Genomic DNA, 14349 nt, shown 5'->3' with positions numbered 1-14349 from the left:
AGACAAGGTGATGAGGTGATATCTTTTCTTAGACTGACTTCTGTTGATGAGAGACACAAGCTTTTGCATTTACAAGGAGCTTTTTCAGATCTGGGAAAAGCTCTTTGTGGCTTGAAAGCTTGTCTCTCTCCCCAACAAAAGTTGGTCCAATAAAAGATATCATCTAACCCACCTTGTCTCGCTAACAACCTGGGATGGACATGGCTACTACTATATTGCATACAAAGATTTTCTGAATAGAGTAAATGTTCCTTACCTGCAGCTCCTGAATTTCCATTCAGCCCTGGAACAGATGAATCATTCTCCAGCCTTTCTGGATGAAAAGTATCTGTTTTGGCCCTGTAGGCTCTGCCACCACCTCCTGCTGCAATTATCAAAGGGACTGGCTCTCCATTCTCCATCTTAACAGGGTGAATTGAGAAATGAAGCTGGGGTTTACGCTGTGTCAGACATGCAAATACAAGTTCATCCCTCACGTTAGTTACTTCATGTTCACTCAGCAAGGCCCTAGGAATGCTGAGCTGTCCAAATTACTATTGCATTATTCATGTACCTGTAACCAAAGATTAATGGATGCTTCTAATCCAACCATGTTCAGTAGAGAACAACAGCTTCGAAGGCTATATGTATCATGCAAGCCAGTGCTCACACTCTTGTAAAGCATGTAATGTTACCTGCTATGATGTAGTGTATCAATTACAAAAACGCTAAGGTAGACTGCTCTGTGTAGTGCAGTACAGTGGCTCCATTTTGCTGGGGGTTACCACTTCGGGAACTACTTGAGTGTGCAGAGTGACTATGATACAGTGCAAGTCTATTGAGTTGAAGTGTATTGAGATTTGGGATGAATGCAGATTGATTAGCCCACTTTTGATAAAAACTTTAAATGACCTGCAATGGAGATCAATGGGCTTTGGCTGAAAGGCTACATCTACAGCAGAGCATGAAAGCTGACACCAATTATTCATATGCTGCAATACAACAGAAGTCAAAAACTACAAGGACTATATTCTGTGATGCCACAACTCAAGAGACTGCCGTGGAATTCACCCGTTTCAGAACTGTGCTCCAGAATTTCAGGTCACATTACAAAATTGTATTTTTAGTCCATGTGGCAGAAAGATAAACCTTAGGAATGTACATTGATGCAATGACCCTGTCTGAGCCAGCCTTAGCAAAAGCTCTAAGAGGTATGAACAGGGCCATTCAGCTCAATCAGGGGCTCAGGACCTCTTTGCACCCACAGCCATAAATTATAAGTTATATTTAAGCTCACTTTAAGGCTTATTAGTGTAAGTGGGAATCAGGCCTAGAGATTTCTTTATGCTCCAAGGTATGTAATAGGGAGTACTTAATAAACAAAGGATGGCATTCATGCTAAAGGCCTAAGTAGTGTGCAGTATGTTTATGTAATAGGTTATAGTGGCTATGTTCCTGTACCTTAAATATATATGTTGCTCCTCCCCCTCCACCACCTCCTCCTGCCCATTCATGGACACTCCTGTTCATTCGAATCTCCTCTTCAATCACGTTATTCTCTCCAATGCATACTTTCTGGATAACATGGTTAGTCTGCAGATAGAACAGAAAGTCTGAGTTCATACAAGAAGCCTTCACTTTACTACATGCAAAGTAAGCTAACTCATTACAAATGCCTCATATTCCTCCAACGGTTCCAATGTGCTTCCATCGAACCAAAGGGAATTTTGCCATGGACTCCAGTGGGAGCAGAAAGAGGCTTACTCTCCTACAAAAGTGCCGCCTTTTGGTCTGCTTCTGACCAGAGGAAACTGTGTTTTTTTTTAATTGACTCAGTTTAAAGTGAATTCAGTGCTGAACAAGTGTCAAGTAGACATCTCTAGTAACTGATGTCATATTTATCCATAGAAGAGGTATGGCACAGTCTGAGGTATCTCCACTTTATATGCCAGGGGTATGATTCCTCTACTTGTGTACACATACTCAGGAGCACTGGAACAATTTGTATCATGGGGCGCTGAGAGCCATTGAAACCAATGGTAAACCTTGTATAGAATGGAAACCACTTCCATTAATGGGGTGCAGCACCCCAGCACTAGAACTTATGCACATACTCATGCTAGCTGTAATCAATCTAGCATGCTAGCTGTAATCAATCTAGCATACATATGAACAGCAGGATCACCATGCTAGCACGGGTAATGGCAGCAAAGGCATGGTTGAACTGTGCTTACCCAGCAAAAGCCAGTGGTTATGTACTGAATGCAGCTAACCCCACTTCCACTGCAGCCGCTGCCACAGCTACACAATTCATTCTCATGCTAGCTTGAGTATGTGTACACAAGGAGGAGAATCACACCTCCAGCTCATTGTGCAGATGTAGCCAGTGCAAACCTCCCCCAATCCACCTGCCCATAACAACTTGACTTTCACCTAGCATTTTTCACCCATTTATTTCCCTTACAAAGGAAGGTAAGTATTGGTGCCATCTGTGTTGCACAAATGGGGAAACAGAGGCACTTGGCAAAGAAACAACTTGCTCCAAGTAATACTGCAAACCAGTGGCAGACAGGAATAGAACTCAGGTCTCCTGATTTCCAATTCAGTGCCCTAACCAGTGAGCCATACTGCCAACATACTTCAGTCTTGACTTTAAGGGACTCCTTAAGGATAAAGCCTCACTACCAAATGCCGTGGTGGACATTTGATCATGAGGTAATCAACTGAGTCCCTTCCAACTCATTCATACATACAGAATGGGAAGCGACTGTCTGGGAAGGAGTATGGCAGAAAGGAATCTAGGGGTTATAGTGGACCACAAGCTGAATATGAGTCAGCAGTGTGATGCTGTTGCAAAGAAAGCAAACATGATTCTGGGATGCATTAGCAGGTGTATTGTGAGCAAGACACAAGAAGTCATTCTTCCGCTCTACTCTGCGCTGGTTAGGCCTCAATTGGAGTATTGCGTTCAGTTCTGGGCACCACATTTCAAGAAAGATGTGGAGAAATTGGAGAGGGTCCAGAGCAGAGCAACAAGAATGGTTAAAGGTCTAGAGAACATGATCTAAGAGGGAAGGCTGAAGGTATTGGGTTTGTTTAGTGTAGAAAAGAGAAGATTGAGGGGGGACACGATAGCCATTTTCAGGTATCTAAAAGGATGTCATAAGGAGGAGGGAGAAAACTTGTTCATCTTGGCCTCTGGGGATAGAACAAGAAGCAATGGGCTTAAACTACAGCAAGGGAGGTTTAGGTTGGACATTAGGAGAAAGTTCCTAACTGTCAGGGTAGTCAAACACTGGAATAAATTGCCCAGGGAGGTTGTGGAATCGCCATCTCTGGAGATATTTAAGAGTAGGTTAGATAAATGTCTATCAGGGATGGTCTAGACAGTATTTGGTCCTGCCATGAGGGCAGGGGACTGGACTCTATGACCTCTCGAGGTCCCTTTCAGTCCTAGTATTCTATGATTCTATGATTTCAAATAGATCAAGAGAAAGCCATAATTACCATCCCTAACTACATGATAGTTAGTGACCTGGGATTAAAAAACCAGTAGTTTGGTGACTAATGATGCACCCAAATGATTCACACCTGTAGTCCTACTGAAGTCAAATCAGAATCACCGTATGTGTGTCTCCAACATGCATGGTTTAATGTTGGGGTTTTACAGTGGTTGGAGCTCAGACTTTAGTTATTTCACTTTCTGGGCATTAAGTAGCTGTGTCTCAATCTCTATCTTGTTAATTATACTGGCCTCAGCACTGGGGTAATGAGCCTTAATGGAAATATTTGCAGATAATATTTATCTAAATATAATCCTCCCTCTCTATCTTCCTATTCTCGCTCTGAACTATTTTTTTGCATGAGAAGAACCTTATATATCAGTCTTCCAGGTTAGAACTGAAGTGTTTTGTTTCCCATCAAGTGGATCCAAAACTTCCCTGCCAAGTACCACAGGCACAATTAAAAATCCACTTCAGGCAAGAATTTGATTCAGAGTCTGGAAGGGGATGATTAATAAAATGTCAGAGTACAATGACTCAGAAATACCAGTAGATTACAATTGAATTTAAAAAAAACTACCCTTCATTGCAAAGACATAACTGATTACAATCCAATCAAGTAAAAATCCCTTCCACAAGTCAATGCAATCTCTTTGCTTCGATGAAAGAATTACATTAGCACTCAATAAATTCTCACTAAGATTACACTGGCCTGTAATTTAATGACTTCATATATTACATTGCAGTGGAATGGCCTGATTATACATGCTAAATGAAAGTCTGAGTTAGGACATACCTAATTTTAAAGAGCTCTTACATTAACCATGTGTGTATATGACTGTGGGGGGCGGGGGAAGGAGGGAAGGGTGGAACAGACATTATTCCAGTTTAAGTATTGTCTACATTATTTAGCTTTGGCCCCAGGCCCTTCTACTTTCCAGCCAGTACCCTCCTTCCCTTCTCTGCTCAAAGTCTGTAATGGACAATAATGCTTTCGTTTTGTGAACTGCAGCTATATGACAAATGCCACCGCCAAGAATACTGCAGAACACTAAATTCTCAGATCAAAAGCTGTGGTGAAATTTCACAGGATAATGCTTAATTTTCCTCCATTTGGACTTCAACCGAAAGAAAAGAATTCTCAAAAGTATTTTTGCTTCTGCAGCTCTTAGCAGTAGTAAGGGAAGGTGAGCCTCTTGTAAGCAATTTATAGCACTTAGTAACAGTGGCAGCTGGATTGATTTAGTAGTGATGCATTCAGCCCTCTCCCCCCCCCCCCCCATGAACAAAGCCTGAGCAAATGGGCTTTGTGTAGTGATCCTTACAGCATTTGCAGATCCCATATCAAAGATGGGGCTAAGGTTGGTGGGAAGATTAACCTCATGAGGCTAAATTTGCAGAATTTGTCCCAGATTGGCCTGTTGGGGAAAAGGTGGATGAGGTTGTCCCCTCCCTTCTGTAAAACGAGAAAGGGATTTGGTAGTTGTCAAGGCTGTTCCCCACTCTGGCACAACGAATGCAGAAGTTGGGGGCTTGCAAGAATGCTCCAAAACCTTGCCTCTACTGGCACTGGTACAAAACTCCCCCCTCCCAATTCCTAAAACCCAGATTTTGGGGGACCCGCTGCCACTACCCAAGTAATTCCAAGAAAATCAGGGAAGAGATCACTTGGAAAATCCCCTCCCTAAGGTAAAGCTCTCCCACCTACCCCAACCTCCATTTTGCTTTAAGTTGAGAAAAACAGAGGGAATCCACAGACAACAATGGACTCCGCCCTTGTAACTCGGCACTGAGTCCTAAGGATACAACCATCCACCAATACTGGTTAATTAGAAAAAAACCTAATCTTTTATTATCAAAACAAAACTACAGTTGCAAGCACAGTAAATTAGCTAGATGGAAAGAGCCACCATTTGATATAGATACTCAGGGAAAACCATTTCCCTTTCCCATACTCAGGGAAAGAGCCACCATTTGATATAGATACTCTGGCCTGTAATGCTTAGTTAAAATAGAGAAAAAAACAACTAGCCAGCTCAGACATGATTTCCAAACCCCCAAACAAGGAAAACAATAATGGACTATCTAAACTTTTCCCTACTTACACATATTAAAAAGTCCATTCTTGGAGAGAGAAGCATCTCCCATCTCCCTCAATACCTGGGAGAAACTGCTCTGATCTCAAACAAAAAAGAGAGAGAGAGAGAAACCCCCTCTTTCCAGTTTGAACTTCCAATCTGCATTGTTATTGGCTGGCCACCCGACACCTTTGCTAGGAACCTGAGCTAACCCCTTAGTCACCAGGTGCTAGTCAGCACTCCTGATTATGACAGTAGTTAAAAGCAAAGATTCCCTGAGAAACATGCAGATTCACTGTGGACCATGTTGTCCCATGGCAGGACTGCAACATCAGCTCCTCATGGGTATGTCTACACAACAGTAAACACTCGCTGCTGGCCCCGGTCAGCTGACTTAGGCTTGCGTGCAAGACTGTACAACTGTAATGTAGATGTTCAGGCTCACACTGAACCCTGGGTTCTGTGGAAGAAAACATTGTCCTCACTCTGCGTTTGTAAGCAACAAGTAGCCAGAGGCAGTTTTATTACAAGCTGCAGCAAGGGAAAAACTGGTTCGGGCAGGGTGGGAAGCCCCCTGAGGCAGATCTTCGAATACAAGCAATTATGAAGCAATTTATATACTGTCCAATAGATATAATAACAATAACAATTAGTCTCCTTCCCATTACAAACACCAATGGCTAACAGTTATTTTAGTTCCACCCAGATGCTCCTTATCTCAAGGTCCCTGCCAGAGTCAGCATTCTATCCTTATCTCCGTATGGAGGCGAGAGGCGAAGGCAGCGTCTTATTACAGCTCTCACGTTGTCAGGCCACAAACTTAGCTTGACTCTTGCTCTCTTGCTAACAAGACCGAGATGGCTGCAAACAATTTCCCTTATTCCATTTTCCTGCCTCCACAGTTCGGAGACCCTCACCCTTTGCAGGATCCCTGGACTCAGGCCCCATAGCCTGGACCCTGTGAACCTTACATGGACTATTGGTGGATATTTAACTGCAGTACAGGCAAACCCTTAATATTAATTGTCTACAAGAAATCTTGTATCTAATCTTTGAACTACTCATACCAAAATCCCTAAAATCAGACAGCTGCAAAATGTAAAGATGCCAGTTTTGGAAAAAGTTCAATATGAGTCAGAAATGGAAGTTACTTACACTAGGACAGGCATCTTCTCCTTGATGGCCAACCAAGATGTATAAGGCATCGTCCTTTTGGAGGTCAAAAATCCCCAATACGGACACACCATGGGACCTCACCATAGTATTCTTTCCTCCTTTCCCACCAGCTGCTCCATAGCCTGAGATGCTGCAATGAAAAGAAAAGGTAAAAGTTTGATACCAAACCACTCCAAATAGGTGAAAGCAGTGGAATGGAATGCTAATTTGTATTATACTGTTTAGCCAGTAGGCAGTCATGTGTGTAACACATCACATCTTATTTAAACTAATGGCAAATATGTCTGTCAGAACACTAGAGGAGCTTACAGTGAACACATCTGGCATGTATTTTTCTGGGACTGTAGCCAGGCTTGTGAAGAAGCTTGACCTGCTGGTAGCAGCCCTACAACCTATCATGTATGTATAAGATGTGCATGACATGGTGTCAGGAGTAAACTGGTGCTAAAAGAGAAAAGAAATGGAAGGAAAGCAGCAACAGAAGTTGCAAACAGAAGGAACAAAGCACCAAGGTTGCAGGAACTCATCAACATGCCACTCTTCAATGTCTCTCAGCTTTAAGAAACTTTCACAATGGTTAGACTGGAGGCAATATTTTGAATTTGCTACCAAACTCCATATGGAAACCAAAGATAACAAGTATATTCTTTAATTTATGCTATAGGAAAGCAAGCAAAGCATATCTTTAAATCCTTTGACTTTACTAAAGACAGTCACAAAGAAGACTCTGCAAGGGTCCTGCTATATTTGTCACATACTTTACGCTCCCAGAGAATTATGCTTACAAAAGAGCATTTTTTCAACAGAGGAATCAAGAACCTGGGGAAAGCTGTTGAATGTTGTATAAGAACTCTGCATGCACTGGATGAAAACTGTAATTTTGGAACTGCAAACCAGAAAATATCAGACAAAGATTGGGAATTGGGTTAACAGATAAAACCTTTCACAGCAGTAACAACTGGAGAGAGACTGGGAAACCTTAAGCTAGAGAGAGAGCAAAGTAGTCTGAGCTGGTGAGACAGCAAAACCAAGAGCAAATGGTCAAACTTGAAAAACCAAGAGACTAGCTTATAAGCAGTTAATAGATGCATCCTGAGTGCTACAAGTCTTTACCATAAGGCCCCTCTTGCAAAGGGTGTGTCTAGACTACAGGGTTTTTTCAAAAAAAGTGGCCTTTTTTCAAAATAACGTCACCTGAGTCCTGCCCATAACATTGTCCATCCTGCCCATAACATTTCAGGGGGCATGTGCCTCTTGTGCCCCTCCCCCCAACATTGCTCCTGACTCCAGCAATCATAAAGAAAAGAATTCAGTGACCAGATCATAGCTGATTAAGACTAACAGTGGATAGCTCAACGGGAACCACTGTTATCTACAGTTTGTTCCTCAGACAGAAGAATCAACAGAGCAGACTATGGATGGCCTGACTCAAGCATTCCAAACCAGGCATAGTCAGTCATTGTAACTAATGGACAGCCAGATCAAGTTATGTGTGTCAGTCAAGTACAGTAATTAGAAAACCAGTCCGATTTAGAGACATTTAACAGACTGATCTGTTCTGAACTTCAAAAACAGTGTAAATTTGGTAAATGGTAGGAATGCAGAATTTAAAGGAGGAGATATAATGGAATGTAACACTGTATTATACTGTTAAGCCACTAGGTGGTGGCGTGTGTAACAGACTTTATTTTAAAACAATGAGCAGTCCTGTGGCACTTTAAGGGTACGTCTAGACTACCGCGTTTTGTCGACAGAAGTTTTGTCGACAGATACTGTCGACAAAACTTCCGTCGACAAAGAGCGTCCAGACACATTGAGTTCTGTCGACAAAGCAAGTTGCTTTGTCGACAGAACTCCGTAGTCTGGACGCAACGTTACAGGCAATAACACCTTCTGTCGACAGAGTTCTGTCGACAGAAGGTGTTATGCCTCGTAAAATGAGGTATACCAGCGTCGACAAAACTGCTGAGTTCTGTCGACGTTATGTCGACAGAACTCAGCGGTAGTGTAGACGCTGGTATAGTTTTGTCAACAAAAGTCCACTTTTGTCGACAAAACTAGGTAGTCTAGACACACCCACTGAGACTGACGAGTATATTCTATCATGAGCTTTCTTGGGTAAAACCGACTTCATCAGCCCACAGAAGCCGATGATATAATATGTTTGTTAGTCTCGAAGGTGTCACAGGACTGCTCGTTGTTTTTAAAGTTACAGACTAACCCAACTACCCCTCTGAGATTTTATATCTTATTTAAGCTAACCTTAGACTTATGTGGCAGAACGTTAAAGTAACTTATAGTGAACCCATCTGGCATACAGAAGCTTGACCTCCCAGCAGAAGCTTCACCATGTATGAGAAATACATGACAAGCAGCTCCTATGAAGAATCACAGGATCTACAGATGAAACACATTTGATCCATTCCTCTGTCAATAGCAGACTCTGGGATCATACATGCAAAGAACATTAGCCAATTATATGATTTACTTGTATTACTGGAGCACATAGATGCACATAATAAAATTTATTCTGCACAGAGATGGAAAACATTAAAGGGAACCCTGCCACCCACACTTTAGTCATTTATTTTCCAAGATGAAAAGTCCCAGTCTTTCAAATTTCTCCTAATATGTAATTTGTCCTTATCCCCAATCATTTCTGTTGCCCTTCTTTTTTACAAATCCAACACTGGTTGAACCTCTCCAGTCCAGAATTCTCTGGCCTGGAAACATCCGTCGTCTAGAATGATTTGAGTTAGCCAGATGTCCATTTTTATGGGTGTGGCCAAGATTTTTTTACAGCCACCAGTCCTAGCTCAGTGTTCTGTTAGGCTCTGTTGTAGTAAAGAGCTCTAATTTCCTTCTAAATGTTTTCTAAGAGCCCAGTAAGCAGTGAAAGTGTTGGTAATGCTGCTAGACAAAACTGACCTCCCGTGGTCCAGAAAATTTTCTTATTCGGAACTGGTCAGGTCCCAAGGATGCCAGATTAGAGAGGTTCAACCAGTATATTTTTTTTTAGATGGGGCAACCAGATCTACATGCAATATTCAAGATGTGGGCATACCGTAGAGGCAATATGATATTCTAGATCTTATTATCTATTCTTTTCCTCATGACTCCCAAACATTACGTTGGCTTTTTAGCTTGTCACTGCACATTGAGTAGATGTTTTTAGGGAACTAGCCACAATGATTCCAAGATCTCTTTCTTGAGTAGTAGCAGCTACTTTAGACCCCATCATTTTATATGTATAGTTGGGATTATATTTTTCTATGTGCATTACTTTGCATTTATCAACATTGAATTCCATCTGCCATTTTGTTCCCAGTAACCAATTTTGTGAGATCCCTTTTAAACACTTTGAAATCAGCTTTGGACTTAACTATTTTGAGTAATTTTACATCTGCAAATTTTGCCATTTCATTGTTTACCCCTTTTTCAAGATTGTTCATGAATAAGTTGAACAGCGCTGGACCTATTATATATGTAAGCAGGGGAATGGTCCCGCTATTGTGGGGAACTTTCCTGATTTCTATACTACCCCGGTGAAATGGACCAATGAAAGGATCTGAGTCCCCACTCCCACTTCCTTTACCCGACGGCCTTCCTGACCCTGAGGGCTCCCCTTCCACTCTCTTGAGTAGCAGAGTCCTCAAAATCTCAACAAGGCTGGGCCCAGGTTTCCTGGGGCTTAATCCCTGACCTTGTCATCACTTGGGGCAGAGGCTAGGGTGTCCCCACTGCGGGGTGGTCTCTTCACACTGCATGCTTTCTTGGCCCAGTGATCATTCCATAAAGTTCAAAGCAAATACAATTTATTAAACATCAAGGCTGTGTCTAGACTGGCAAGTTTTTCCGCAAAATCATCTGCTTTTGCGGAAAAACTTGCCAGCTGTCTACACTGGCCGCTTGAATTTCCGGAAAAGCACTGACAATCTCATGTAAGATCATCAGTGCTTTTCCGGAAATACTATGCTGCTCCCGTTCGGGCAAAAGTCTTTTTCTGAAAGACTTTTGTGCAAAAGGGCCAGTGTAGACAGCACAGTACTGTTTTCCGCAAAAAAGCCCCGATCACAAAAATGGCGATCGGGGCTTTTTTGCGGAAAAGCGCGTCTAGACTGGCCACGGACGCTTTTCCGCAAAAAATGCTTTTGCGGAAAAGCATCCTGCCAATCTAGACGCGCTTTTCCGAAAATGCTTTTAACGGAAAAGTTTTCCATTAAAAGCATTTTCGGAAAATCATGCCAGTGTAGACATAGCCCAACTGATTAAAGAGAAAAGTTAAATGAGAACACATAGTCCCACTCTGTAGCACGGGGACATCACAACAGCAGTCTGCAGAGTGTAAGGATAGTTCACAGTCTGTTCCTTATAGGTCTCAGGGCTCTCTCTCAAGCCCTGGCTGTGCTGCAACAGGGGCTGCAGGCTGGACACGCTTGTTCTGACTGTGACCACATGACTTCAGGCTCTAGGTGGCAGGACCCCTCTCCCAGTCTGGCCTGCAGGGCCTCTTGGCTGGTGGTGTCTTCCTGCCCAGAGCCTCTCCCCCTTTTGCTGGTCCCAGCTGCTCACCACACCCAGTTGCAGACTGTGCTGCTTTGCCAGTCTCCAGCTCCTTGTGTTGGCCCTGGCCACTGGAAGTCTGCTGTTCAACACAGGGTCTGCGTTCCTTGGGCTGTGTGTGCCTGGCTCTGTTGCTGCAGAACTGCCCCTTAGCACAGGATTTGGGCTTCTTGGGCTCTGGCACTGCAGGTTTGTCTCTCCACACCGCTTGCTCTTCTTAGCTCTCTCTGCTTTCTCTCAGAGACACCTAGAAAATCCCAGCTCACACAGAGGATGGGAGCTGGCCTCTTAATTTCCTCACTGGCCTGTCCAACCTGACATTCAAGATGAGCTGGAGTGTTGGCTGCTTTCCATTGTCTCTGAGGTCTTTCCGTCTCAAGGCCCTGATTTCTCATGGACCCTTCTCCTTTTGGTACTGGGAGCTGGCCAAACAAAAACTCCCACTGAGTTTTAGTAAGGGGCTAACAGTCCCCTTACGTATAGATCCTTGGAGAACACCAATATTATTCCTTTCCTTTTTCTCTATCTTTTAAGTGGAGTACCTGGCAATATTTTCATGATCATTTAATGGTCTTTCAATTACTTGAATGACAAGCCTTTTATTATATTAATCACTCTGCCTCCCTCTGTGTATAAACAAAAGTCTTGCCCCAAAGGCAAAGCTGGAAATAGTGCAGGCTCTGTTGTAGCAGAAATAGTGCACCTCTGGGGTGAGGGTATGCACTTTAAGTAGACCTCAAGTATTAAATTTAGGGGGTCAAAGCTTCAGGGGGGACCACAGACCCCCCAAATGGTGCCCCATAGGTGCCCTATATAGCAGCTTTCATTCAAGACACTCAAGGTACTTCAGAAACATTGAACTAACCAGGCAACCCCACTGTGAAACAGGTATGAATTAATTTATAACACTCACTAAACTGGTGGGGAGATTGAGCCACAGAGAGCCGAATTTCAACTCAGATGAGTCTCCACTGATTTCAGTGGCATTACGACCACTTACATCAGGGTGGAATTTGGTCAGGGAGGGTAAATCACTTGCCCACAGTGAAAATGATCTTCTAGCAAAGTCAGAAATGCAACACAGGGGAGCTCATTCCCTGCTCTAACTACTAGATGCATCTTCTTCTAAAACTAATTTAATTACTTTATTCATTCCTTCAATGCGGGCTCTGAACTTTGCCAGATATGGCACCATGTAAAATGAGTACAAATGGCACAGGCCTGTTCTGTACTAGGACTGTTCCCCAAAGGGATGCAAAATCAGCTTGTTTGGCTGAGCTTCACATGCCAATGACTAGCATGAAAAGACGAAGGCTTTGAGATTCTGCTCCGAGGCTGTCAGCACAGAGTGAGCATGATGCTGAAGCAACTGTGGCATACCAACCATCTCAGAGGGCAGATGAGATCCTTGGAATGTGACATAATTATGTTAGTGCCACGTTTTGCAACCAAACCAATCATTCCTCAATAAGGCTGTACCCAAGCCAGGAGAGAGAGTGAGGGACACTGCCTAAGGTCCCCTGAACAGATGCTGCACAGACCAAGAGATTACTGAGCTGATTTGCAACAGGACATTGCAATGGCTAATGAGGTGCACCATCAAGCAAGGCATACTGGCAGGGCTAATCACCTGCAATTAGGAGCCATATTTTTCTACATCTAAATAGAGTTTGCGTACAAACAATAAAATCAGGAAGTGCAAGAGACCCCATTAGTGGCTCATTCACAGGCTGCAGGCGAATGTGAGCAGCAGACACATGACCATGACTGCTCCCCATTTCTCAAAAGGAGCCAATTGTTATTGAAATAAACAGAATGTTTTGTCTTTATTGTGTGAATCCCTGCACCAATACAGAGACCATTGGTGCATGAAGGAAGGGGGCATGTTAGCATACTGGCTTGCAGGATTAAGGCCTAAAAAGAGTAGCGCAGGCAGACTAGAGGAGAGAATCATTTATATTTCATTTTGGCTTTTATTACATCAAGACTTATGAACATGGATGGAGATGTGAGTCTTTAGGGGTATTTGTGTGAGAGGACAGTGGGTCAGCAAACAGGGTGGAGAGACCATTCCACACTTAAGCAGCAGCGTGGAGAAAGTAATGGAGATGATTCAGGGAGAGGGAAAATGATCAGGATTTCAAGGTTGACACTCCTGCTTGATCAAGAATAGCCTCTTCCCTAGAATTCCAGTCTCACGTGGGACTTGGCAGTGCCAATGAAAATGACAGAGTGGGGAATATAGCGAAAGGGACTTAAAGGAACTTTTAGGATGTGGTTTCAAAAATGGAGGACAGGCATGGTGGACAGGAGCAGGTCTTACTTTTTCTTTGTTCATTTTCCCAATCTTTGATCATAGCCCTGAGTGAGAAGGATGGAAGATTTCATTTCATTTTCCAGAGGGAAAGCTGATGATACCCCCCACAACAATATTGGCTTGTTTTGCCTGATGCCACTGGTTTTTGCAATGCAAAATCCAACTGAGGCCAAATCCAGTTCTCCTTCCGCCCATGGGCAGCCCAGTAGAGCTTGAACTAAAATAGCCCAGGTCTGTTGACCTTCAGGGCAGGCAGCAAGGCTTAGCTATTTAGTCAGACCTATGGGGAGGTTGGGTTTTGCTGGAGCTGCAGTTCATGCTGGAGGGGAGTTTTGCTGGGGGCTGAACTATCCTCAGTGCTAAAGGATAGAGGGCCCACTATACCATAACTCACATCAAGCCTGTCAGACTTACTACACCGAACACATGGTTATTATAATTCGTATACCAAAGGTAGTATGGAAACTATCATATGTCAACTAGTGACATGTCAATCCTGAAAATCATTTTGTGATGTATGGACAGACGGTGTATGAAGAGTTATATCCGTGCTGGAAGCAGGGTCTTAAAATACGCTTGGGACTCAGTGCACACAGCCTGTCCTAGATAAAGATGTGGATTTAATTATCTGGCTGGCTTTATTACAGGCAGAGGACTCAAAAGTTTATTTACCTATAAGGTAAGCAAAACCATCAAGCCAATGAGCGGTGAAGGAGACAACTTAGTAAACACT

General features: G+C 43.2%; 1 protein-coding gene across 2 annotated transcripts in view; it reads right to left on the bottom strand.

Moving 5' to 3' along the window:
- The window catches only part of LOC102462403 (ALK receptor tyrosine kinase), a 122142-nt gene that overhangs the window by 45062 nt on the left and 62731 nt on the right, over positions 1–14349 (bottom strand). For both annotated transcript variants that reach the window (XM_075925355.2, XM_089777488.1), the window contains 3 exons: positions 6716–6866; positions 1441–1572; positions 257–401 (listed from right to left, as the gene is read on the bottom strand). In XM_075925355.2, coding sequence (XP_075781470.2) covers positions 257–401; positions 1441–1572; positions 6716–6866 — 428 coding nt within the window. The remainder of the gene's footprint in view (positions 1–256; positions 402–1440; positions 1573–6715; positions 6867–14349) is intronic.

Source organism: Pelodiscus sinensis, chromosome 3 (genome assembly GCF_052426305.1).
Source record: "Pelodiscus sinensis isolate ZL-2025 chromosome 3, ASM5242630v1, whole genome shotgun sequence".
Classification (NCBI taxonomy): Eukaryota; Metazoa; Chordata; order Testudines; family Trionychidae; genus Pelodiscus; species Pelodiscus sinensis.
The sequence above is the reverse complement of the archived record's forward strand: the minus strand, read 5'-3'. Positions and strand labels throughout refer to the sequence as shown.